Source organism: Chelonus insularis, unplaced genomic scaffold (genome assembly GCF_013357705.1).
Source record: "Chelonus insularis isolate UGA/USDA-ARS -01 unplaced genomic scaffold, ASM1335770v1 contig_130_pilon, whole genome shotgun sequence".
Lineage (NCBI taxonomy): Eukaryota > Metazoa > Arthropoda > Insecta > Hymenoptera > Braconidae > Chelonus > Chelonus insularis.
This window is the reverse complement of record NW_023276371.1, coordinates 1,010,225-1,037,452: the sequence shown is the minus strand read 5'-3', so window position 1 is coordinate 1,037,452 and position 27,228 is coordinate 1,010,225. Positions and strand designations below refer to the sequence as shown.

General features: G+C 25.8%; 5 protein-coding genes across 9 annotated transcripts in view; 3 read left to right on the top strand and 2 right to left on the bottom strand.

Moving 5' to 3' along the window:
- The first annotated feature begins 328 nt into the window (after positions 1-328).
- On the top strand, positions 329-5,815 carry LOC118071381 (uncharacterized). The gene is made up of 12 exons (XM_035090521.1): positions 329-706; positions 2,241-2,508; positions 2,587-2,720; positions 2,803-2,998; positions 3,077-3,423; positions 3,484-3,559; positions 3,625-4,153; positions 4,264-4,556; positions 4,632-4,730; positions 4,796-4,882; positions 4,954-5,301; positions 5,371-5,815. Exons 1-12 carry the CDS (start codon positions 669-671, stop codon positions 5,470-5,472), a joined length of 2,517 nt encoding a protein of 838 aa, XP_034946412.1. The 5' UTR covers positions 329-668; the 3' UTR covers positions 5,473-5,815.
- Positions 5,816-6,594: 779 nt separating this feature from the next.
- On the top strand, positions 6,595-8,032 carry LOC118070678 (uncharacterized). Of its 2 annotated transcripts, XM_035089441.1 has the most exons (4): positions 6,595-7,006; positions 7,239-7,488; positions 7,565-7,803; positions 7,882-8,028. In XM_035089441.1, the coding sequence occupies exons 1-3, from the start codon at positions 6,843-6,845 to the stop codon at positions 7,772-7,774; spliced, it is 624 nt and encodes a 207-aa protein (XP_034945332.1). In that variant the 5' UTR covers positions 6,595-6,842; the 3' UTR covers positions 7,775-7,803; positions 7,882-8,028. The 2 variants fall into 2 exon arrangements, with proteins under 2 accessions (XP_034945332.1, XP_034945322.1); XM_035089431.1 differs by having other exon boundaries at positions 7,565-8,032.
- A 782-nt stretch (positions 8,033-8,814) lies between these two features.
- Trs31 (trafficking protein particle complex subunit 31) lies at positions 8,815-10,786 on the top strand. Its single transcript, XM_035089468.1, has 4 exons — positions 8,815-8,987; positions 9,172-9,481; positions 9,608-9,720; positions 10,725-10,786. Exons 1-3 carry the CDS (start codon positions 8,821-8,823, stop codon positions 9,704-9,706), a joined length of 576 nt encoding a protein of 191 aa, XP_034945359.1. The 5' UTR covers positions 8,815-8,820; the 3' UTR covers positions 9,707-9,720; positions 10,725-10,786.
- On the bottom strand, positions 9,837-10,718 carry ND-B15 (NADH dehydrogenase (ubiquinone) B15 subunit). Its single transcript, XM_035089454.1, has 3 exons — positions 10,539-10,718; positions 10,141-10,284; positions 9,837-9,996 (listed from the first exon to the last, which is right to left on the bottom strand). The coding sequence occupies exons 1-3, from the start codon at positions 10,683-10,685 to the stop codon at positions 9,928-9,930; spliced, it is 360 nt and encodes a 119-aa protein (XP_034945345.1). The 5' UTR covers positions 10,686-10,718; the 3' UTR covers positions 9,837-9,927.
- A 6,934-nt stretch (positions 10,787-17,720) lies between the features above and the next one.
- Positions 17,721-27,228, bottom strand: part of LOC118070659 (cardioacceleratory peptide receptor-like) — a 29,346-nt gene continuing 19,838 nt past the window's right edge. For 3 of the 4 annotated variants that reach the window (XM_035089412.1, XM_035089393.1, XM_035089403.1), the window contains 6 exons: positions 26,729-26,864; positions 21,602-21,799; positions 21,309-21,403; positions 20,084-20,339; positions 19,093-19,273; positions 17,721-18,056 (listed from right to left, as the gene is read on the bottom strand). In XM_035089412.1, the coding sequence (XP_034945303.1) occupies positions 17,858-18,056; positions 19,093-19,273; positions 20,084-20,339; positions 21,309-21,403; positions 21,602-21,799; positions 26,729-26,864 (1,065 nt within the window). In that variant the 3' untranslated portion in view covers positions 17,721-17,857. The remainder of the gene's footprint in view (positions 18,057-19,092; positions 19,274-20,083; positions 20,340-21,308; positions 21,404-21,601; positions 21,800-26,728; positions 26,865-27,228) is intronic. The other variant, XM_035089421.1, reaches the window with a different exon arrangement.

Here is a 27,228-nt window from a genome sequence, read left to right as displayed (position 1 = left end):
GCAAAAAATGTTGAGCAAAGTTGAATTATATATGTAATCTTTAAAAGGGCTACTTAAACATTTACACACTTGTTGAAGAGTTAGCTCTTGAAAAATCTATCATAAAAATAATCCTGCTTAATTGTTTGTCTTTTAAACAAAAATGAACGTGTGAAAATTTATATTTTTAGTATTGTCGACTCGTTACAACCGATCGTCTTGTTCTAAAAAAATCGTCCCCGCAGTCGGTAAAAACTCAAAAGGTATGGATGATCCCGAGTGTGTATGTCTGGCCTCAACAGGAATACACACTTTCTCCATTATTTCTATACTTGTTTGAATCTGCGCACTACTAATGCGCAATTGGTACTGCGGTAGGAAACCACTGCTGTCGTATACACACAGTTGCTTCCTCATGCTATATGATGAGTGTAATCGTTGTTAGTTTTCATATACGTATTTATGTATGATACATTCACCGGTGATTTTATAAACTGCTCGTATTTTCACGAATTTGTCAGAATTAATGTTTATATTTAAATAATAAATCATCAATTTCTTCAATTGTTGGATTTAAAAAACTAAGTTTGAGTATTGAACGTTTGAGTATATACAATACTTTCAGGATATCCACGAAAAAGTGAAAAAAGGAAATTGAAAAAAAAAACAATAAGACGAATTACCACCTTATGGATAATAATATGTCTACTGCAGCTTTTATACATAGGTAAGGATTAATAGTTCATTTATATTTATCATTTTAAGTACTAATTTATCATGATTACGAGCATTTATTATAGTTTTAAATATTGAAAAAATCGGAGTAAAGTTCAAACAGGGCGTATCACCATGGGATTTAAAGAGAGAGAGAGAGAAAGAGAAAGAAACAAGTGTCTAATAAATTATCTGTATAAATAATGATAGGAATAAATTTATCGGTCGAATAGTTATGTGGCAAAAATATCAATTCTATTATTCCACTTTGGCTTTGCTTTTGGAGCATGTATTCATTATACTAGGACATAAAACTGATATTCTGTTTGTGTCAAGCATTGGGGAGTACTTTTTTACCTGTAATACTTAATACTGTAATTATTCAATAATTTTAAAAAATAATGATAACATGTATGATGTTCTAGAAATGCGTACAAGCAAATCGACCGAATTGTATGTTGGTAAACATTTCTTGCAAGATATCAAATATTATTTGACATACATCAGCATTATATCAATTGAAATGCAAATGGCTTTCTTTATAAATTAATGCTTTTTTACTATAAAAATAAGTTGTATATAGTTATATCATAGTTGTCAGTTTGTTAAGCACATAGTGTTGAATCAAACCGGTCTGTATTTTCCTTGAATCTGGTATGCAGCAGTAGCAGCCATTGACCGTCGTGCAAGGTTCTTTTGTCTGTGTCTCTATGGTGTATATGTGTTAGTAATAACGATTTACTGTGTTCATTTATGTATAAAATTAGTAGAAAGCAAAAACAATTAAACTCTTAACAGTTGTTTTGAAAGTTCAATTTTGACACTTTTTGTACGAGTAAGTGATGTAATAATAAAAAATAAGATGATAACGTAAAAAAACTTAGCAATCACAACATTGAAAAAATATAAAAATACAAGATTGTATTATTTGCTTTTACTCTATAATTAAAGATTGTGTTTGATAAAAAAAACCTTCATCATTTTGCAACAATAAAGTTTATAATTTATATTAGGTACTTCTACACTGTTGAAAAATGAAATAATAAGAAATGCTCTTTTATGTATCGTATTTGGTAAGTCTATTCGTGCGTGAGAAAGGTAGATAATTGCAAACTATCATCATGTAGCATAATTCGGAATAGTAATAGAAAATATTCACATATCACGTAACAGTAAGGGAAAGCAGAATAAAGTGGGACGCAGGGGCAAGATGGGATTCTAAAAAATTCAAATATAAAATGCAAGTAAAAAAATTAGATATGTACAAGTAGGACTCTTGTTTAATTTCTTTTTTTTTCGACTTGTAACTGAAAAAGTAGTCATTTGATACTTACATTCTTTTGTACATTAAATATGGTTTTTATAAAAAAAAAAAAGAGAAAGAGAAAGTTGAAAAAAAAAACAAATTTCTTTTAATAAAATAGGCTTAGAAGTGAGTATATATGTCATGTCTATGATGAATTTCTAAGTAAATAATTTCTACGAGTAAATCAATAGTTAAAAGTAGAAAAGAAATAAAAACTGAATCTTAATTTCTTTGCTCATAGATCTGGCGGCAGTGGTGACGGTTCATCCAGTATTTCAAGCACTGGATCGTCAGGTGGTACGTCAAGTATTGGTCCAGGTAGTACAGCAATAGCAGGAAGCGGAGGAGGTGCTAGAATGGCAGTGATTGGAGTTACCAGAAATATTCGTCTAAGACGTCGTGGGGCGTCAGGATTTGGTTTTTCTCTCCGTGGAGGTCGTGAATATGCAGCAGGATTTTATGTCAGTGATGTTCAACCTGGTGGGGAAGCATATAGGAATGGCCTTAGGGTAAGTAGAAGAAGAAAAATTAGAACTAATATATATTGTATAACTTTGAAATTTTTAATATTATTTCATGTATTGTAGGTCGGTGATCAAATTATAAGGATAAATGGTTATCCTGTGGAAGATGCCGTGCATCAGGAAGTTGCCCTTTTAGCAAAAAATCAACAAGTTCTTGTATTGAAAATAAAAAGTGTTGGAATGATACCAGTAAAAGAGTAGGTTTTATAACAATTTTTTTATAACAGTCGATTGAATATAATATCATAATTATTAATACATGAAAAACTAATGGTTTAGTAACCCAAATGATCCAGTTACGTGGCATATGGTTCAACAGCAACAACATCAACAACAACAACAGTTGCCATATCAATGCAATGATTTGCCCGAAGCTATACCATATAATGAAATTCGTATTCGTGTGATGGTAGGTGAAAGAGGAAGATTAGGTTGTGGAGTTTGTAAAGGAACGGTACCAGGTTTAACAGTACAGGTAAACAAGTTGAATAAAACAAATAAACTTATGATGAATAATGAATATTACAATATTTATATACATATTTAAATATAGGGAACCCGAGAAGGAGGACCAGCAAGATTGGCAGGACTAAAAGCTGGTGATATAATAATTTGGTGTAATGGTCAACGACTGGGCGATTTACCATTTGAGCGGGCTATCGAAATAATGCGTAGTGCAGCGATATTAAATTTAATTGTAAATAGACCAATTCCACAAAATAATGGACATTATGATTGTCCGGAAACTTTATGGATGCGTGGATCAAGTGGGTATGATTCAGAGTCTTCTAGTTTACCACAATCACCATTGCCGCCACCACCATTACCACCCCATCATCATATGAATTATCCGGCTAGGGACTATTTTCAAGATGATTTTTGCAGTAAAAATGATGAAAGGTAATATATATTGTCGACTATGAAGTTAACGGAAAATATATAAAGAAATGTATATTTCAGATTAAAAACAGTTGATTGTTCTAAACCGTTACAATGGGATAATCATCATATAAATAATAATAATCGTCGTCTTCAGGTAATTGAGAAAAAAAAGAACGAATTAACAAACAAATACAATTAAAATGTATTTTTCTATTACAGAATGAAATGAATGTTACAACAACAGATCGTTGGATAACACACCATGGGCCAAATAATAAAACCGTAATTCAAGTAAATCATCATGTGAATCAGTATCGTTCAAATATTATAGACAGTAATAATGATAATACGAATGATAAATATTCTCTACATCATAATTCAGAACCACTTTATGATCCTGTAGCAACATGTTGTTATGAAAGTCATGATTTTGATGATGCTAATCCAGTTGAAGATGAAAAAATGAATAAACGATCATTAAAAGACAATGTTATTCGATTTTACGGTTCACCTGCAGCTGCTATTAATGGAGACGATTATATTTCTAAAAATAACGTTGAAATTAATGACCAAGCTTCTGTTAAGGTTTATCATCCAAATTTTGGATCCCCACCACTATCATCATCATCATCATTGTCATCATCATCATCATTATCATGCCCTCCACCACCACCACCACCGCCACCGCCATTATCATTACCATCATCATCATCACCGCAATCGATATCAACAATTAAATGGCAATTAGGTAAGTTATGTGAAAATTAAAGTATTACTAATTTTAATGTGTAAGTATTTGTGTGATCGTATAATTACAAAATATAATAATAAATTGTGATGTTTATAAATTAATAACAGAATCCAAAGCAACAATAAATAGTAAAATGGGTAGCATGATTTCAATGGGTAGTACGGGTTCAACAGAAACAGAATCAAGTGTGGAATCAGTTAGTAGTAGTGGCAATAAAGAATCCACGTTATCGTCATCATCAGTAATAACATCAGCATCATTATGCGGCTCAAAATCATCAGAATTAATGTCAACAACTAATAATCATTCTATGACATCTACTGGAAAATCTACAGTAACAACAACTACAGTTGATCTTGGTTCTGCTATTGCAAAGGAATTGCAACGACGTGTTCAACAAGTTTGTATACCTTATGTTAAAATAATTGATTTTTCACATTGATTTTGATGTTATTTTTAATTTCACTGCACTCAGAGAAATATATCACAACAGCAACATCCACAAATGACAAAGGAGAAATTTGTATGCAAAAAATCAGATAACAATGATAAAGTAGTGGCTGCTCATGATAAGGTAGTTAACTTTATAATTGTTTTATTTATTTATTCATATTATGATGCAATATTGTTTTAATACAGTTAATAGAGGAGTTTAAACAAGTTCACCGGAAAATGTTCAATCAGCAAAGATGTGAATGCTCTGAAGTGACATCAAATGAATCACAAGTAAGTATAGTGATTGTAAGAACAGAATAATTTTGAAGTAGATAATGTGATTTTTTAAAATATTCTTAAAGGAACAAGATAAACGAGTATCTATCAGTAATATAGATAAAACAATGGCGGTCGGATTACAAGAATCCGATGGCAATTTAACGATGAAAAAAAAAAGCCAATTAAATACACACGACGTAAGAGAGAAAACAGAAGATGAAACTGTAGCAACGAATGTAGCTTCTGGAAAAATAGCTGTAAAAATTGGAGCCTACGAGGGAGAAGTAAAACAACCTTCAAGATTTGATTTTCTTACGAATAATCGTAAAAACGATGAAACTGATAACAATGATAGACCAGTAACATTGAAATTGCAAAATGAACTTTTGGCAACTCTTGAACGATCGAATTTAAAAAATAAAACTGGAGAGGTAATAAAATAATAAATAAAAATGAAATGATGATATTATAAAATTGACGTGAATTTTTTGAAATTATAGGGTATTGGCACATCTAATGAAACCAATTTACCATCATCAGATGCAGTATTAATCAATAGATTAACGATAAAAGTAGATCCAGAACGTACTGAAGCTCAATAAACTCTAAAAAAAAAAGAGTAAAATATAGTAACAGTGAAAAATTGCACAAAAGTTGATATAGATACGTATAATATAATATTTATTAAAAGAAAATAACGAATTGTGTCGTAAGCTTTATACAAATAAACAGTAAAGTAATAAAATGTATGTGTGTAAAATATATTTCACCTTAATGAAGTATTACTATTATTGGAACATATTACAATGACAAATTTTAGAATTAAAAAAAAAAAATTGGCCATAAAATAACAGAAGATAATGAAGCTTTAACTGATTTTTATAATTATTTTTTTTATTATATTGTGTTTATAAGTAAAATTGAGGCATGAAAATACAACTGTGATAATTATAATAAATATACAAAAAGACATTTAATACATTTTGTATTAAGTTATAATTAAAACTTGCAAAGAAAAAAAAAAGGTATAAATAAATGATTTAGATTTATTTTGATTGTATTGTAATTTGTAAAAAAAAAAAACAAATATTAAAAATAAAAATAAATATTGATTGAAAAATCAAATGGTTTTGTTTTTGAATTACAATTGCGATAACGTTATGGAACCAGCTAATGACGTAACGAAAATAGCAATGAGACGGAACATACTGAATCAAAGAAAATCTAAGACGTCACTAGGATGTCTTAGAACGATAAATATACATATAGATTTTCGTGGGATAAACAATGTGAAATAATATGTGTTATTCGATTTATGTAAACGATATTACTTTGATTTCACTTGATTGATGAAGAAGGAGAACGTGAAAGAAAAAGAGAGAAAGCAAGAAAGAGAATCGGATCGATTAGGAATTTTATTTCTTTGGCGCCGTTGAGTCTGTGGCACAAAAATGAATAGCAAGATGAAATTTTGTATCTTTAGTATCATGTATATGTATATATATATATATATATATATGTTAGTAAAAGATAAAAAATAACTGAATATAAAATTAATTACTACGTGTGGGTAGAAAAGAACAATGAAAGGATAAAATTTTTTTGATAAAAGTACAAAATATATATAATAATAAAAAAAAATAACATTTGTAAATAAAAGGATAAATAGAAACGGAAAAAGATATTATGGATAGAAAAATTATATTTAGTATCATTTTGCAGACATTGATATTACGAAGGGAGAATGGTGCGTTTATGCTTACGGTATAAATACAACAGACGCGCAAGTTCCAATTATTAGATCTTTCTTGAATCTTGACAAATTCACCACGCCAGTAAAATTAGTAGTGCTTAGCATTAAGTTATTAGAGAAGTGAAGGAAAGAAAAGAGTGAATAAAGGCGATAAAAAAGTGATATTGACAGTTGACGGAAATTTACAAATAAAGGGGGGCTTTATTTTAAAATTGACAGATGGATCAATTGCATTGTTCAAGGACAATTTTTTCTGTATCATCGATGACAATATTAATCTTATGGTGGGTTTCAACATTATTAGTAATGTCAATGAGTGACAAAGTAACAGCTACCATGATTATGGATAAAAAATTATCACGATTATCACCGATTGATTGCGAGTAAGTTGATAAATAAAAAATTAAAAAATTGTTGCAGTTGAAGGGTTGTAAATTTAAAGGGTTTATGAGTGTTGAAACATCAAAAGTCAATATAATTAGGAAAATACAATTTAAATGCTAAACATAATGGATCCAAATAGCTACAAAAAATCGGCACTTAAACCCTGTAGACTAACAACCCTTCAATGATAGAAGTTTTGTATGAATAAATTAATTGTATTATAATTGTTAGAAAATATGTTTATCATCCGCAATGTCGAGGAGTGCAAGCTAAAAAAAGGTTGAGTTTTGAGATGAACAGTGATGAAAAAAAAGATGAAAATAGGATGTTAGATGAAGAAGGCAATGACAAGACAGTAGAGGAAGATGAAAAACCAAATATCTGTGTTTGTAATTATAAAACAACCAACTGGAGTCCATTGATGAAAAAAAAGAAAAATTTGGAAATGTTTGGTCATTTAATTAGAAATAGGATATTTAAGGTAATATAAATCAACTAATGATATATGAATATTTTTAGTGTGAATAATGATAAATGTGATAATGAATCTTTTGAAGGAAAGTAATAAAAGAGATGTCGAGATGAGACCTTTATTTGATGAAGAAAGATTATCGCCGTGGATTGTAATGAGAAATGGAAAATCAAATCCTGATGACATTAGAGAGGAAATTAGCAGAAGCAAAAAATTTTCAGCAATATCAAGGAAACTGAAAAAAAAATGGGACAATAATTTAAACTCTTCATATGTGGTCTATGTATTTGTATGAATGTCAAAGATTTCATGATAAATAATATGGTAGATGAATTATTTATAATGTATTTAATCTATTACAAAAATAGCTATTTAACATAACTAAACAAGTGTTTGTTACAGTGAAAGATACTGATTAAGTGAAATTTCCAATTCATGTGTATGATTTTAAATATGGTATTATATGCGTTACTTACATTTCGATTTCCAACAATAAAAAAAAAACATTGTAACTTATATGTATATACCTGGAAGCTTAGTAATTTTGTTTCATTTGAAATTATGTCTAATAAAAAGTTATGCAAATTAAAAAAAAGGTTAAATCAATTATTTTCTAAAGTTATTACAATCAGACCCATCTGATAATTGCGTATGTGTATGATGAGATGATTGTTAATAATAAGTTTAAAAATCTACCAGAACTGTCAGCATGGTTATTCTGATTAGTGTGCTGGAAAGCTTTTATGAAGACAAATCGACTGGTGAAGATGACATTGATGTAGTAGATCCTTAATTATAAACGAAGTGAAAGAGCGAAATTTTTAATTCATTACTTAATTTCAGTACATTTATAAATTCCTGTTGAGAAAAATCACAAGGTAAAAGTCAAATTCATCTCAGACTCATAGTTCATCAAGAAAATCAAGACTTTGTGAGTCACATTACGTACCGTGGAGGCGGCAAAGGAGCGTAAATATCAAATTGATCGTATTTCTTCTAAAGTTTACTGTACAGCCATAAAACTGCAGTGTATACACATTAAATTGATTAAATTTCCCCTCTGTAATTCTGATAGAAATGGTTGGATAGTAATAAAACTAGGGTACATTTTGAAGCTCTTATTGAAATAAATCGAATGGTTTAACGGAAACTTTTTGATATTTGTCAAAAGATTTCCATATTGTCACGTGATAGATGAAAGGAGGGAGAATTTTCAAAATGGCGACTACGTATGTAACTGAATGTATACATTAGTTTCTAATGACTATCAGTTGTCTAATATTTTTATATTAAAAATATATTTATTTATTTATAAATACTTAAAAAATATAGTTAATAATAATGTCGAGTATAACAATATCTGCTGTTAGAACTAGATCAAGTATACTTGATAAATCGTTGAGCAAAGGCAAAGGAGAGGTTAGTTTAAGTTGTTATGCCCTTTTGTTTTCCGAATTGGTACAATATTGTCAAAATCGGGTGTATACGGTTCCAGAACTACAAAATAAGTAAGAAACAATATTTTTTATAAAATTATTAATTAAATTTTACAATTTATTTATAATTTTTTTTTAATACATACTATGATTGTCATTGATGTAACTTGAATATTTATTGTATGTGTGTGTAAAATACTTGGTTAATAATCGTTTTATGAATAATTATCACTTATTACATATTATTATTTTATAGATTAGCTGAACTTGGAACAGAAGTTGGTCATAGAATTACAGATTTATTGATTGTTCGTGAAAAAGGAGGAAAACGAGAAATAAAATTATTAAATATTTTACTTTTTATTAAAAGTACAGTGTGGAAATCATTATTTGGCCGTGAAGCTGATAAATTAGAGCATGCTAATGATGATGAACGAACTTATTATATCATTGAAAAAGAATCATTGGTGAATAAATATGTTTCAGTACCTAAAGATAAAGGTAGTTTAAATTGTGCATCATTTGTTGCTGGAATTGTTGAAGCAGTCCTCTGTGACTCAGGATTTGTGAGTATTTTTTGTTATTTTATATTTCGAAGTATAAATTTGTATGCTGATGTATTTTACATGAGGTTGACAAAAAAAGTTGGCGATTTAATGATATAATCTTTAGAACCATGTATTAATTTACAGCCAGCCAAAGTTACTGCTCATTGGCATAAAGGAACAACTTACATGGTTAAGTTTGATGATTCTGTAATAGCTCGAGATAAACAGCTCGATGATAAATGAAAATAAAGAATTAGGTGATTTTTAATTTATAACAATTAAGTAATTATTTTATAACAATAAGTAAATTGATAAGTTAATATTAGAGTAACTTATTATTTAATGTTTATAATGAAAAATAAATCTAAAAAAATTAATCCTATAAATTTTATTATTTAGGTTACAATAATATTAACTCACTATGTTTTATTTATGAATTTTTTAATTTAGCTGTATTAATAACTTTATATTATTTTGTTTCTTCGAGCAGCGTAAGCTACTTGACCAGTTCTTATTTCATGTTCCCGTTCGTCCTGTCAAATAAAAAACGATTTTTTAATCTTTATGAGATTGAGTATTAGATTTACATTTCAATATCAATTAATTAATTAATTAAAAAAAAAAATGAATATAATTTGATTAAAAATCGATTTTTATAGTATGTTATAGATGCATACCCGATCTTTTTTGATTACATAATATAAAAACATCACTGGTAAAATGTAACTTCCCATAAAGAATCCAAAATTGTTCCATTTAGGTTTCCAGAAATGCGTGTACGTAGCTCTTGCTGCTACAAAACGATTAACGGCCTCATCTTCCTAGAAAATAATATATAAATGAGGATTTATTATTTAATTCGATAGTATACCAATGACAGAAAATGATACATTCAGCTAAACAAAAGATGAATTCTTCAGAAAATTTTAAATTTTTATATCTCATAATTTAAATTAAAAATTACGAATTAATGAATATTTTTTAATATTATCTTTTATAAAACATATCCATTATTTGTATTGGTAAATGAATATATCAAATTGAGGTTGGAGTTCAAGTCGAGAAAAATACTCACGACATGTCCACCAGTTCCCAAGGCATGACGATAAGGATTCATAGTTTGTTCTAAATATTTTTGACGAAGGACGGTTCGTCTTGCATGTCGGTGTTCTAATATTTCTCTTTGCAGCGGAGAAATATCATATGCACTACGACCCGCCATATTTATTATTTGACTGAATTTTCAATTTGTTTTTTTCAGATTCGCCAATTGGTTCGGTACTAAGTAGGTTACACCATCTATTGGTTAGAATTGGATTCATGTTAAGGTATTATCATATAATTCCTACCATTTCATTATATGTCTATATATCAACAACTAACAGAGCGTATAAATTTTAAAATTGCATAGCATAGCATCATTAGTATTCAAACCAGTAACGTGCAGTATTTACTTTCTAGACAGCTTTGCTGAAACCGCAACTCATGTGCGGTCCATATTATTTAGATTATACAACAGATGTTGCCTGATCGTACCAAATAATGTGTACAAATATAATTATCACAGAGGTACCTATAAATGCAAAACAATATCAAGTATTTGATCAATGAGTATCGATGTTCCCATGAAGTTGTTAATCGATTTTAATGATATTGGAACTTGATTATACTTAGACTATTTTCAAAAAAAGTATCTATTATTATTATTCAATAAAACTCCTCATGAAGTACAGAGGATATTAAATACAACGTAAGTTCTAATTATTATTTTATTTTTAATATAAATAATGGAGTATATGTATTTGATTTTATTTAGCTCTAATTATTCAATAAGTATGAAAAATGATGAGAAAATAAAGAAACGAAATATTTTTAAGTAATGGAAAATAAATTTCTTCATAGATTGTAGTAAAGAACATTAAAGCGATGACTTTATTCTACCTGCAATCTAGGAAGTTTTAATTAGTTTTTGAAGTTATTCTATTAACTATTCAGTTAATTTATCTATAATTTTAACACTCACATTCGCCAATTAATGAGTTATCGGGTAAATGAAGCTACTAAAGATGAGAAATCAGTTTTCTTGTGGAAGAAATTTATTTAATACTCTATTAATATATTTATGTATACTCATCAATTTACCTATTTTAATTATCTTACAGATCCATCTCATTGTACAGTAGGATGAAAGTTACTTCAAATAGTATTCATCTGAATCAACTTAATATCTATTATGATAGATGTACTGAAAGGAGATTTACCCTCTGGACATTTGGTATTTTTGAAAATTAACTTTGACCGACTTCAATGTTCTCGACAAATTAATTACAGGTATGGTTTTACCTTTTTTTATTCCTAACAGATAAATCAAAAAAAAATACGATTGAAATTTCAATAGTCTTTTTTTCTTGGTTACATTTATCTTTTTTTTTTCACATCACTATTTTTTAATTAATACAGCAAGAACTGTGTTACAATAACACTGGTAGTAACAATAATCAAATGTTTCTAACAAAATTGAAAGTAATCCATCAAGTATTCCAATATCTTTTCAGTAAAACCTAACTTTCGTAATTATCATTTAGTTAATGTCTTTTTGATTTTTGCTCATGTCTAGAACGTGAAATCTCTTGCATAATTCGTTAAATCTATCTCTGTTCTTGTTCATTCATTTCAATAGAGACTATTTGACTTTCATTATTCTTTTCATAAATTCTATAACGAAATCAAAGCAAAAAAGAAATTCTCGAAGATATATTTTTAAAAACAACATCCTTCTCACTATCATTAAATTGAATTTACATAAATTCAAAAGAAATAAATATTTATTTATTCTATAAAGATATTCTCTCTTTTCTTTCTATCTGATTCTTTTTTAAAGCTTTTTCTTTTATTCTGATGTAAATTTATAAAAAGTAAAATTACAAATAGATTTAAATTTTGGAAAAGTCATTCATTATGTTATTTTATAAATAATGACTGGATATAAATAGATGTCTGGTGGCTTTTAAAATTAATTATTCAATGATTATTAAATAAATTATAGTTTGTATTGTTCTCACGTTCAGTTTTGATTAAATACATCATACTCTATAGCTTACTATTTATCACGTTAAGTTATCCTAAACGTTTAATTTCATTCTAAATTGCATGAAATTATTTCTCGACATGAATAGGTATTATTTTAACATATAGTGGTAATCGAAATTTGACTATTGCACACAATTAAATGGATCCTGATGGAAATTTCTTGAAGTTTATCCAGTAGCTAATAGCCAATTTAGTTCCATAGTTTAGACTTCATCTGAACAACTGATTTGTTCATCTAACTACTTGAGACATTTTCAAGGATTGACAGAACATGAGAAAACTTCATAATAAATGACATTCAAATGATTAAAGTGATAATATATTAGCAGTTTAATTTTCAAAATTATATATATATATATATATATATAATCAAGAAACATGTACATAATTAAAACGTCAATGTTTTGCTGGATAAACAAATCGAATAATAATTATGTATAATTTATTCTTTTAATTAATCATGTTTGATTTACATAAATTTATTTTTAATTCACTGTTAATGTGTTAAGATTTAAAGGTTCAATGAAAAAAAGAACCCACATGTTTCTGAATGAAATAATGTTTTTTAAACACTTTTTTTGAAGTAAGCCAGAATATCTTGAGTAAAGTAAAATAACTTGATAAGTAAGGAATAATATTGTGTTTTTTAAATTACAAATTACATCAAATTAGCAAAAAAAATAAATAATATAAACTATTTTTGGTTGTATTTGTCTACATGTATTACTTTACAAAACGATTTCTGTATCAAACAGTAGTTTTTATTTGTGATGAAAATAGCCGATATGTTTATATATGTTGTAGAAAGAGAGTTCATTTGTTCATTGTTTATTTGTTTATATATCCATTTGTCTACAACCTTTTAACTCTGAATGAAGTTTAAAAAACATTGAGACAAATAATGAAATACTTGATAAATTGAAAAACTGTAATAGATAAATTAAATGATGTACTACAAGTTGATAATGTTAAATATTCTCAGAGATATTCAGTAAATATTTATAAAACCATAAAATACTTTAAAATGAAGTACTTCCAATTTTGATGGCAAAATATCATTGGGGACCGATTCTGTTTCTTATCAATAAACCATTGAGACCTACTACTCATACTTGGTGAAGATAAATATGTTTACGATAAAAAGATATTAATAATATTTTTTTTTTTAAGGATATTTACAAAATATTTTTTCATTATTCTTTTTATAAAAAAGCAATTATATTAATTGAAATACTGATGCGTTTGAATAGTTTCAGTATGAAGATCTAGATGGAGAAAAAAAAGAAATGCATAACAAAAATCATTGACATAAATGTCATACTCAATGAAGCTTGCATAGAAATTTTTTCTTCTTAGGAAGCATGACTTAACGAATATTTATAAATGAAATACATTTTTTCAAAGAGATAAAGATAGAAAATGTAATATATATTTTTATAGAACTATCAAAAGAAATGTCATAAATTTTTCAAATTGCAAATACGTACCTCTATCAAATACTAAATACTTAAAGAGAACATATTTGTATCAAACAATTCTTTATATTTTTCTATTCTGCCAACTCGTATCTATTATGAATGCTTTTAATGTTCATTTCAATAGTTTATAAGGTATTTTACTTACGTCTTTTTATTCGTTCTTTTGTTAATAGTTTTATTTGAGTAGTACTTGTTCGAGTTGAAATTCTTATGCCAAGTTTTTAATTGTTCAAAAAGAAGTCTACAGTAAATAAAACCTTGGTATAAAATGATATTTAACACGAAAAGTATCTTAAGCTTTTCAACAACTGTTTTAAGATCTTTATGATTGTTTGGAATACTTCATTAACAATTAAAACTTGATGGTTATTATTGTTTCTATTCAACGTTAATTGTTCTTTAGAATCTGTGGATAGTGTTTTGAGTTATTTAATTCTATCTAGCAATAAACAATTAGAAATATTCATTGAAAAAAAAAATTAATACAAGATTTTGATAAACTAAAGAACAAAAATAACATCAGTATTATTTATAAATAATATTAAAATAGTTGACTTTATAATTAAAATAACAGGTTCATTCATATTAATTTTATAAAATTCCACATGACATGTTTTGTAAATCAATTGAGGTATATAATTTATTTTCTTTCCTTGCTTAAGTTACTAAGTGGAGCAAACTTGGATGTTTGAATTAAACTAATTCTAGTTGCTAAGCTATCTTTCTTTTTTCTTTTATTTTTTTTATCTCAAATCTTTAGAATGATCTAATAAAATTGTTTTTTTTTTCAGGTAATTCTTGGTGAACTTCTAGAAAACTGTTTCAACATTGATGGACTATTCTTGTCTTCAGAGCATCGTTGAAAGGTAAGATTCAAATAACTTGTATTTGAAGTAAACTTTCTTTAGTAAAGATCTTAGTAATGAAAATACGTATTTTAAGTGATGTACGTTTCATTTCTGGAGTATATGATGATTATATACTCATGTTTCATATGCTTTCTTTTATTCAAAAAAATAAATTCTCGTGTAGACTTGAGAAATTCTCAAGTGAGTTTTGAATATTAAACAAAAGTTTCTCCAGTTAGAATAATTACTAAGATTGATAGTTACAACGTTAGGTTAATTAATTTACTTGAAATATAGTAGCAGCTTTAGAAGAAAAATTATTTTCAAGAATGCACAACACGTATATTAAAAAAAAATATATTGCTACAGATAATTTGATTAATTTGAGCAATTATTGTTTAAAAGAAATTGAACTCTTGATATTTAACTGATTTTTATCAAACACAAAAGGACAAGTATTTTTTTTTTTTTTCTATTTGTGTGAGAATACTTTAGTAGAGTAAGTTTGCTCGGAGTAAAAGAAACAAAAAAATGTTTAAAACAATGCCAAGTTGTTAGTGAACACTAAGTGAAGCTTTTATTCCACCTGGTGTTGAAATTTCTTCTCGGTCTTTTATAAAAAAATTTCCACTTCTCCACTCTGGTTTTTATTATTTCATTTTCTTCAGTCATTGAGTATTATTATATTAGCATTTATTTAATGATTATCAAAAACTTGTTTTATCTAATAACAGAAAATATTAAATTGAAATCTATTTAATATTTATTCATTTAAATTAATTGGAGTATCGTATTCCCGTGTTGAATATTTGAATGTTAACTTGATGAATATTTCATTTTATTTTAAACAACAATTGAACTTAAGGAGATAAGGTTTTTTTTAGCATAGGGAAGACTGAAAATTATATTTTATATTATTAGTCTTAACACAAAATTTCTTTTCTTTTATTAAAAATTTTTGTTGAATTCTCTATTTCTTGGATTCTTCCAATAGTCGATTTTTCATATGTGTACAAAGCTATACAGAGCGTTACTAATTGCAAATAGCAATATTTTTTGTTATCGTTTTGTTACTATAAACATGCTGAAGAAACATCGGGTGTGTTGGTTTTATTTTTTTTTATTTTTCATGGAAATAAAAAAAACTGATAATAAAGTATCTCAATATTCGTATATTATTGTATCTGATCTATTTACGAAAATAAGCAATAGTTTTGATAAAAATTAATTACGGTATAAATGATCTAGAAATAAAGAAAATATACTTATTAAAAAATTAACAACACATATTTATTCACAAATACATACAATTATATATAAACGGTTTTTAAAGATAAATTTTTTGCTACAAGTGGTATAAAATAATTTTTTTAACAAATAATTATTAAATAAGACGAGATCTATATAGATGTAACGTAAAAAATGTGATAGATTTATAAATTCAAATTAAAAATTACGTGACTTTGCAATCATTTTTTAAATAAATTTATTTGAATGAATTACATATACACATATAAATAACAATCGTATAAAAAAATCTTTGAATATATTTTAATCTTAATATATAAAATATTCATCAATAATTTTTAACAAATATTTTATAAATAAATAACTCAGATCTAAATAAGTTTATAACAGTTATCTTTATGTGTAGCATCTACTGTTTACTTAAGACATTTTTTATTAACTATAAATTATGAATTATACAATTAGTTTATTTTTAATTTTAAATTTAATTTTAGTTGAGTTATTATTTTAAATGCATTGATACAGAATGATTTTTCAAATTTTATCATTTGATGTTTAATGTTGAGAAGCTCTTCATTAATTTAAAATAGAAAAAAATTATTTTTTAAAAATTCATTTTAAATTTTCGCTTTGTTTTTTTTTATTTAATATTAATTTGAAATCCTGCCAATGTTTTATGTATTGAGAAATATTAACTGTGTATTATGAAACTATTGATTATTTATAATATTTACACATTTATTTTGAGTGTATTTATGATTAATATTTCTATATAGTTTTGATTATGACATAATTATATTTGTACTTAATTTCATACGACTATTATACATAACTAGCTATACATTACTAATGCCCTCTAAAACTTTGAAAATACTGAAAGTAACATTTATGTGTTTGAACTATTCAAATGCATCAAAAGGTACGGTATAAAATATATCAAGTCTTTCAATCCTCAATAACTTGTGTTTAGAGGTTTATAAAATTTTGATGATTTATTCATATTGAATAAAATTAATTATTAATTATATTGACACAAAAATTAAAATTATTTAATTGTTAAGAGGCATCAATGTTTTCCATCAAATTGTCTATCCAATATACAAATAAAATTCGCAGTATATTTATAACTATTACATAATTATGATAAATACCTTTTGTGGGTATTGCATTAATTCTATTTAATAATGGTAATTATTGTTTATGATACAAACAATAGATTGTCTCTCAACATTTTTATATAATTCTTTTTGTTCATTAATTCCCCGAATTCTCAATTAAACAATAAACAAAACAATTTTTTTAATTCAATAATAGACATTTTTTTTTAGTGTTTGATCTACTGTAATAAGTTCAATTTAAAGTCTTCGATACTAAATTTATAAACTGATATTTTTTTTAAAGATATTTTCAATGTAATAGAGAAACGTATAAACATATTTGATGTTCTTTTTGATTTAATTTAAATGATAATAAAATTTAATCATCTTCATTAGATAATGCTTTCTTTAATGTCAATATTTGCTATTCTTGGTAATTTATTTTAACATTGAGTTATTATAAATTGATTTAAATAAATATTGGAGAGTAAAACAATTTTATCGATATAAACAAATAAGAATCAAAATTTTATTGTTTAATTATTTAATATTTGACATTGTTTGCAAAAATTGTTATTATTTTTTTCAATTATCATAACGAGGGTAAATTTTGTGATGAAAAACTTGGATTTTTCAAACGAATGATACCATTACATGCTTTTGAGATTTAGTATTCGATATAGTTATATGCCCACTTCGTCTTGATGAATGAGCTGTCAACGAAGTGGTAGTCAATGTCGTTCTCGTGCTGCGCCGAATATTATTGGAGCTAAAGCAGTGATGTGAACGCGTACAGCACCATCCCGAAACCCAGGAAATCGCCTGCATGTTTCTAACGACAGGTGAAGTGATAAACATTTATTTTAGTAATCATTAAAGTGAATTAAATGCTTAGTGCATTTACTAAACAATTATTATTGTATTTTATTTTTTCATCACAAATGTTTGTTTCACAAATGGAATTATAATAAAAAAACACGATAAAACATTTAATATTTAAGAATAGAAATTATTTTTAAATTAAACATTAAAAAGTTAATTATTGAAGAATCAATATCTGTATCACGGATGTAAAATTGACTTAATCTCAAAGTATTTGACGAGTAGTTAGCCTCAAGCTTGAGAAATTGTTCCAAGTCTAACAGATTAAGCTTTAAGTTGATGTAAACACGGAAATTAAATAAGTTTTTTAATAAAAAAAAATAAAGTTACAGATCAAATAATCTATTTATCAATAATTATTTTCATATTTAAAAAAATTAAATATTCGAAAGAATAAATATTTTATTAATTTGTTATCGAAATTTTTTAAAAACAAATCCATCTGATTAATCATTTTTATTTACTAATAAAAGTCACAAACTAAATATTTTCTAATAAAACTTTTCTCTTTAAAGTACAGATATCTTTTTTATGTGTCATTATTTATGTTGTTTTTTATTTTAGTGGAATCAGATGATTAATAGTTTATATACGAAGCAATATGAGGAGTTTTTTATGGTCTTTTTTCTTCATTAAATTATGTGAAATCATAATTCACAAGACATCAAAGAGTTTAGCTTGATTTTTAGTCACATATTAAAGATTTAAAACTGTCAACATCCTAATTCACAATAATTTATTTTAATTATTGATAAATAAAGAATTAGACTGATGTTATTTTCATTGTATTCAGGTATTAATTAAATTCACAAGCATTCTAAATATCTGATATACTAGATAATTGTAATAATAATAATATTAATAATGAATTAATTATATAAATTCTGGTGATAATAAATCAACTAATTAACAGAATGTAAATATAATGAGGTCTCTGGATAATATTGCTAATTTATGAATATATATTTTAATGCTGAAGATCTCACCGTACGTTCTTGCAAAATTGCGTGCTAAATAAACAGTATATAATTGGATTAGCCGCTGAATTCAGAGGCGCAAGACTCTGGATGAATGTCGCCACTGCAACATTTGTTTGTGTTCTTGGTACATATCCATACACTTGGAGTAAATCGAAGACTATATATGGACTCCAACAAAGTACAAAAACTGGAACCAATTATAGTTTTATTTTTATTATTATTCCTTTTTTAATCAGATGAAAGAAAAAATATTTAATTTCTACCTATACAATGGATAGCTAATTTTTCATTTAAAAGTTTCATTCAACTTTTTTAATTTTTAATTTACTGTGAATGACAGATCAACAAAAATCAAATTTCTAAACTAATTTTATTATCAAAACTAAAACTTGCTATTCACATTGTGCTGATAGTTAGCATCAATAAATTTCTATCTATATTAAAAACTATCCATTGTTTTACCAAGTCTGTTATTTTCTCTTTTTTTTTCATTATTCTATTCAGCATTGTTTATTTATTTCATTGCTCATTTTAATAAGAAATTTTTTTTTTGTAATATAAAGACATTTTTTGTACTTTTGAGACTAATTGTTTGTCTTTAAAAGGATAAATATTTAACTCGGAAATTGTTTGAAAAGAAAACATAAGAAAACTAATTTAAATTAGTGTTTATCTAATGCATCTTTGAATTTTAATAAAAATAATATAAATAAAGAAATTTCATTAGACATTTGATAAAAAAAAACTGAAATTTACATATCTCTTAACTCGTTTCATGAGAATGCTTCCTTAATAAAATTTAAAGCAAACAATTTAACGAAAAAGAAATGCAAGCTATGTACTATTAGATATATTGTTATTATTATCAGCTAGTAAGATACAATCCAAACTATTTCACAAGAATTTCTCTGACAATTCAACATGAAGTAATTGATTGAGAATGTAAATTTGATAATTGTACAATATGTTTTTTAGTGAGGAAATTTATTATACATACCAAAAACTATAACAAATGTCATTTTAACACTTTTAATTTTTGCTCTTGGTATTAATCCTCTTGATGATGCTCTTCGGTCATCTCTCATTGGACTTTGACGAAGTGCACTACTTTGAGACCATATTGTCGCTACAATGACCATGTAACAACCACCAATAATTATTGTAGGTGCTATAAATACCGTGAAACTCACTAAACTCATATAAATTTGCCAACGCGTTGCAGAACCCAAATCTATCCAGCATTGCTTTTTGTCCTGAAAGTTTAACAAAATAGGAATCATGAAAATTTAATTCTATTATTTGTTATAAATTACTTCAATTTGTTTTCTTGTTGTGATTATAAAAACTTGATAAAGTTTCTTTACTCTCCAATTAAAAACTCTTTGCTTCGACTCTATAAATTTCAATACTTGCTCATTAATAAATCAGTATGTTATGCATAAATTTTAATCCACTTTTTCTATTGAATAAAAATTTTCCAAGATTAAACATTTATAATGATCTAATGAATTTCATTTTACAAAACTTTTAGATTAAATTTCATGTTTTTAATGATATAAAACAAAATTATATTTTATTAGAGAAACTATATTTATTACTAATGAATTTTTTTGTTTTCATTATGAAAAAGAAGTTATTTTTTTTTTTTGTGGTTATTCATTATAAGTATAATATTTCGTCTTTATTTTTTTTGTATATATATATTTCTAAATATAATTCTGAACAATAACATGTGAGATACAAAAATAATTAATTTTTTGCCTTGAGCTGTAGCGAATGAGATTGAAGAAGAAGCTTGAATTTTATCTATTCAAATATACTAGAGAAAATATTCAAATTTTTTCCCCCTTCACATATTAATTATATAAAGTAAATAAATGTTTTAAAAATTAAACCCATTAATTTTTTATTCGAAAATTTTAACAAAATGAGATAATTGAAAAATGTCTTATGATAAATTTAATTGGTTATTTTGATATAATAATCTTTGTGACCGAGATTTTATTTCTAAATTTTCAAGATGGTTAAACTCTTGATACAACGTACATTAAAATGGAAATGAGAAATTTACTGAAATAACCACTAGTGCCCAAAGTAATGTTTACTTTTAATTTATTTATTCGAATAAAATAAACAAATTACATGAATAATTCATATATTAATTAAATTAATTCAACAACAAACAATATTCATGTTTGGCAATGAAAAATTTATTTTCTCACCTGTATTAATTTTTCTTCGTAAAGGAAAATAATAGGAATGCTGAATAACACAGACAGTCCCCAAGCTGCTGCAATGAGAGCTCGAGCCCGCCACCCTAAAAAAAAAGCAAATCCGATAGTTGATATAAAACAAGTAATAGAAGTTAAATTTGATAGGAGTTACTTTAATGTATGATATAACACCAATCATCAGATGGAAAATATAAATAGAAATTGAATTTTAATCGAATGTGAATACATGAATATATGGGCGATAGAAAGAAAGAAATACATAAGAAAATAAATAAACTTACAACTTCCAGAAAAGTTCATTGGCCTTGTAATGGCATCGTATCTGTCTATTGAAAGAGCAACTAATACATAAGTTGAGCTGTATGTTACAACAGTTTGAGAAAATCTTATGAGCTTGCAAGCTATATTGCCTGCATACCAAACTACTGTTAATCGCCATACGATATCTGTTAATACTGATATTAATCCAACTAGTAAATCTGTAAAAATCAATAGTTAGTTTTATTTATTAAGTTACTACTTTAATATATCATAATTAAAATCAAGTACATGTTATATAACATGCACTTGAGTTGATGAGAAGGTTGATAAGTATATACTTATTTATCAACCTTCTTATGAAGTTAAATATTTCATTTTAAAAAATATATATTTCTATTATTAATGATCTTTATCAGCTTTGGAAGAAGTTAATATTTTTCAAGTGCATCCAATAGGATTAATTATTCTTATTTTTTATTGATAAAGAATTATTATATTTTTGTGCAATGATAAATGATTTAATATCTGTGATAATATACATGATAAATAACAAAAAAAAAAAAATTAAATCTTCACACATTCTTTTAATAGTGGTGTAGAGCTGTCAGAAATCCTAACTAATGTGTGGAGAATTATATAAATTATCTTCCATTGTACTCCAAAGCACTTTCGCATAATATATCTTAGTGATGTTATTATTGGCTTTAGACTTTAGAAATATAATTAAGAAATTCCTTTTCGATTGACTAAATCCAGATAATAGAATGGTTTACTATATATTGACCACAGAAAGAGAAAGTAATCAATATGTTATAAGATCATCTCATGATGACAAAGTTTTTAGTTACTAGTGAAATAACTTTTATATACTTTATTTTACAAATTATTTTATCTTTTAAACAATGATTTTATTTGTGAATTGTTGTTGCAAGAGTTGAATTATATTTGTCAATTACTTGAAACATTGAAAAGCCTTTTTGTATAAAAGCTCTAGGTGGTCTTTGACAAGAGTTTGAGCTTGAAGTGTATCGATTGATTTTCCTACTTCACGAATATTTATTATTTGATGTCCATTCTTGATTAAATGAAATGTTAATTTATATTATAATTGAAAATAATTTATGAATTATCAAAAGCCCTTTTATTTCTTTTGATATCTTACTATCTTTATCAAGTGGATTACATTTTAATGATAAGTACTATCATTTTAAATGCTAATTTGACAATTAAAAACGAATTTCCAACTTATTATTGTCTACTTCAAAAATTGCATGCTTTAGATCAAAGATGGTCTACCTTTGACTTGTTTGGAGCAATTTGGTGCTTACTAATGTGTTCTTTAACTACCTGATGAGCTGAATGAGCAAAGGTTACCTATCTCTGATTTAGAATTTCAACTTCACATGCAGTAAAATTTAATAGAAATATTTGTTTCTAATGAAAAATCAAAAAGATTGAAAAAACTTTGAATTATTTTAGAATGAAAAAAAAAAATAGCCAATCTTCATAATTGTCCGTAGTTAAAAATAATTATTTGAAGTATGTATATAATCTGCATAGCCATTGATAGGTCAATAAATTGGAAAAGTTTTCATGTGGCTGATCGTGTAATTTAGGTTGATTAATACATTCACCATTATAATTAGAAGATTTATCGAAACAATGCTGTTGTTAACTAATTGATGTAGATATCATCCAGTCAAGCATCTCGTCTATCGAGTTCAACATAGCCATATAAAACCATGTACATTCTGTTTATTAGATCAAAGTAGACACGATGGTGCTAGCTCATGTTCATTTTACCACGTTCAAAATGAACACTTTGATCCTCAATTTTAATTCATCATTATTTTTTCATTATTTGTAATAAAGTATTGTTTTTTTAAATTTTTAATTGTCGTTATTCATCAATTCATAACTATTAAAAATGATTAATTGATTTTTAGCACCAATATCTTCATAAAAAAATTTTTTTTTTCTTTGGTAAATAAAAAAAATCGTAGCTCAGATTAAAAAAAATTGTAATATATCATTGGCTTAGAGAGTAAATCTAACTCCTTTTTTGCTTGCAAAGATGTTTAGGGACCAATCGGGAGAAAAAAAATTGACATATTGTTAGAGAAAAAAAAAATGAATTGAAAGGTGGATAGAAAAATTTCCTTTATTCTCTTTTGAAATATTATAATCATGTGTTATCCACCTTTAAAAGATATTTTGTTGTAGAAATTTGAAGATATATTTTTGATAGCTTATTATTCAACTCTAATATTTTTATATTCATACATACTGACATTTGAATTGCTCCTTCCAAATAAATTTGCAAAAATAAAAAAAAAAAGTTGATATTTATTTAAAATGTATAAAAAATATGATGCTTTGGAAAATGCCTTTTATTTTTAAATAAAATAGGAAGTGGTTTTTAAATGTATCAATATCGAAGTAATTAAAAATACAAATATATGAATTTAAATATTACTTTGTAATATTTTTTATTTACATTTACATTGAAAAGATTAATTGGAATTAATATATATTCGTAATCGAATTTGATGAAAAATACATTCAGTTGTGTCATCAATTTTACAAAATCTGAAAATAAAATATAAATTTTCATTTCATGTAGATTATTTAAAAACAAACAGAATTTCTGTCATCAGTGATAGTGCTTTCACGAATATTGAACAAAATGTTCTATCTTGGAATCAATATACTTAGATCCAGTTTTATTGGATAAATTCCATAGCAAATAAATTTCGGATGATATTGTGTGCGGATATCCGGTTTCATAACACTTAAAATATATATAGTTAAACTAAGCTATAAAAATAAATATATTTTATTCTTAATCTTGAATTATAAACTTTTACAACTCGAATATTAACGTTCCATTGTGATTACATCATGTTGATTATTTCTCTTCTTTGTGTGACTTTTTTTTTAAATTCAAGCTTAAGTTGATATTAATTTCTGTGATGTTACATACGGTGTACTCTAATTCTTGGAGAAAGTTCTTTGATCTTTTGATACAATTCATAAGGATACTGATTAGATTTTATTAATAGATCGTCAGAAAGATAAATTTGAGATGAAAAAAAATTACATTGATAAAATTTTATGCTCATTTTTGTTATTCAAATTGAAGCAAGAATTAGTATGCATTATGTAAACTAATTATTATTGCTGAATAATAAAATTGATCGGAATAAGTAAACCTGCTTAGTTAAAATAATATTGACTTAATAAATATCTGGCTAAACACTAGTCCTTTAACTTAGTAAAAGTTTCTCTCAGCTTACAGCAATTCTGACCAAATTGAGATAATTTCTACAATGCATCTTGCAAAATTTTTCATTACACAATATAGATTTCATGGTATTTTATATTTAAAATGAAAATCTTACAAAATATCTCCTTTAATGGTACACTGAGAGAAATTGAAATACTTGTGTCTACCATCACATGTTATCACCTTATTAAAAAGCATCAATTACATCATGATAGTTGATGTTCTCTAGTTGGAATGACTGGAAATTTTTCCAAGTGTGACCCATTCATCAGTTACTTTAAAATTTATGCTAATTCTTCAAAAAAAAAAAATTTTTTTTTTTCATTTCATTTTTTTTTTAATAAAATTATTTTCTAGTTAATCAACTACATTAACTAGAAATCAAGATATCATGTTTACGAATATTGAATTTTACTCAATGAAAAACTTTATTGATCTCTGTTCTACTTATCTCTGTTAATAAAACTTTTTGATTCAACTATATAGAAGATATGCATAGAGAGTTGAGAAAAATATGAAAATTGTTTTAATAATAAATTTAAAAAAAAAAAGAAAATCTTAGAGACTTTAATTTAAAAACAATGAAAATTTTTTTCATTATTCATAGTGTCATCCTCAAAGCTAATTAAAGATCTTAAAAAATATTACCAAAGCTGCTTATTTTTTAATGAGAAGATTTTATTAATTTAACTTTATTTTCTATAAATGACTTATTACTTATATAAATAATAATAATCAAAGTTGATTTTAATTATTTATTCAACAGTCTTTAAAATATATACAATAGATCAAAATAATTGCATCCAATCAACTGAGGCTAGAGTTCAATAAGAAATGTATATCTAAAAATAATGTAAGTAAAGTAAATGTCATGTAGATGAAACTGCAAGACCGACTATTGCAAAGTGTGCAATGTTTCATACAAGAGTACACTTTATACAAGTACGTTAATTAATTTAAGATCAAAGGATCTCATTACTATTCATGATATGATGTGAATTTTAATGGAATAAACTGAGTTGTGAAGATATAGTTCTAATTTTACTTTATTTGAATTGTAATTATTATTCTCAATATGAATTACATTCATATTATAATTTGGAATAAATTATTTTATTGAAAAATATTAGGAAAAAAAAAAATGCATTGAATTCAAATATTTTAAAAGTAGATCTGGTGTGATTTATTTTAGTTATATTATATAGAATGGATTTCTTTAGTCAATTTTTCACAGAATTTATTTTTGTCCTAGACTTAAAAGAAGAGAGATAACTTAAAGTAATCAATAATAAATCAGTTGATATCTTAGTAAATGAAAAAAAATTTTATTCCTTTTACTAGACGATGACCGAAATTATACTGAAATAAATAAATCGATTTTTTTTTTTTGTTACTTCATCATAACAAATTTGTTTTATATTCACTTTTAATTGAACTTATACTGTGTAGTATAATGTCTTGTTTAAGTCGTGATGACAAATATCACTGCCACTTTTTATTTCTTAAGTTCTAGATCAAATAGATTAATGGCTAGAGTTAAAGTAAGATATGTTTTTGCTGTGGGGGCTTATATATTAAGTCTTAGCCTGATGTTTTGAGATTTCGTCCGTAAAATATCCTTCAAAACATTACCCCATTACTGAATGGCAGAAGTTTTTTCTACCAATTTTTGCATGCTTTTACCACTAGGCCATCTTATCCTTAATTTTTTTTAGCTACATTGGTGTTCTAAATTTATCTAACATTCTATATGATCATTATTAATGAGAATTCATGTATTACAATGTTGAAAATAATTTTTATTCTTTGGAGATTCTGTCTAAATGTGTATAAATATCATGCTAAATAGAAATATACTTACCAGCTAATGCTAATTGTTTAATAAAAAAATTCATCCGTGATTTTCGACGTTTCCCTATTATTAAACCCAACAGTACTGATACATTTCCAACGACAATCACAATAAAGAGCAGCCAAAGTACTGTAAATTGCTCTGTCTGAAACAAAAAGTTAAATAATTAATTATATTAAAGGATTTTGAAGAACAATACGAGTATTATAAACTAATTTGATAATAAATAATTGAAATGGTAGAATGTGCAGTCACTTGAATAACGAATGATTTTAATAATTGAATTTTAGAAAAGTTAGGTCATGAATGACTCAAACCTTTTTTTTTCAAATAGTCTGAAAGTCAAATGTCTTCATAGTCCAAGTATATTCGAACATTATTATTAGTAAGAAGTTCTATCATACAGCTTTGCACACCCAATTTCAACTTCTAGAGATTGAATCTTTTGAATGCAAATAGTTTTAAAAGGTCATGAAACCTCTAGAAGTCATCATTTTCAAACATACCCA

Bases quoted from the DNA above. Each gene is read 5' to 3' on its own strand.
- LOC118071381 (XM_035090521.1), top strand. From the start codon at position 669: ATGGATAATAATATGTCTACTGCAGCTTTTATACATAG. The intron at 707-2,240 runs GTAAGGATTAAT...CTTTGCTCATAG, and splicing joins ACTGCAGCTTTTATACATAG to ATCTGGCGGCAGTGGTGACG. The intron at 4,557-4,631 runs GTTTGTATACCT...CACTGCACTCAG, and splicing joins TGCAACGACGTGTTCAACAA to AGAAATATATCACAACAGCA.
- LOC118070678 (XM_035089431.1), top strand. From the start codon at position 6,843: ATGGATCAATTGCATTGTTCAAGGACAATTTTTTCTGTATCATCGATG. The intron at 7,007-7,238 runs GTAAGTTGATAA...TATAATTGTTAG, and splicing joins TTATCACCGATTGATTGCGA to AAAATATGTTTATCATCCGC. The intron at 7,489-7,564 runs GTAATATAAATC...AATCTTTTGAAG, and splicing joins TTAGAAATAGGATATTTAAG to GAAAGTAATAAAAGAGATGT.
- Trs31 (XM_035089468.1), top strand. From the start codon at position 8,821: ATGTCGAGTATAACAATATCTGCTGTTAGAACTAGATCAAGTATACTT. The intron at 8,988-9,171 runs GTAAGAAACAAT...ATTATTTTATAG, and splicing joins GTTCCAGAACTACAAAATAA to ATTAGCTGAACTTGGAACAG. The intron at 9,482-9,607 runs GTGAGTATTTTT...ATTAATTTACAG, and splicing joins TCCTCTGTGACTCAGGATTT to CCAGCCAAAGTTACTGCTCA.
- ND-B15 (XM_035089454.1), bottom strand. From the start codon at position 10,685: ATGGCGGGTCGTAGTGCATATGATATTTCTCCGCTGCAAAGAGAAATA. The intron at 10,285-10,538 runs GTGAGTATTTTT...ATTATTTTCTAG, and splicing joins TGGGAACTGGTGGACATGTC to GAAGATGAGGCCGTTAATCG. The intron at 9,997-10,140 runs GTATGCATCTAT...TTTATTTGACAG, and splicing joins ATGTAATCAAAAAAGATCGG to GACGAACGGGAACATGAAAT.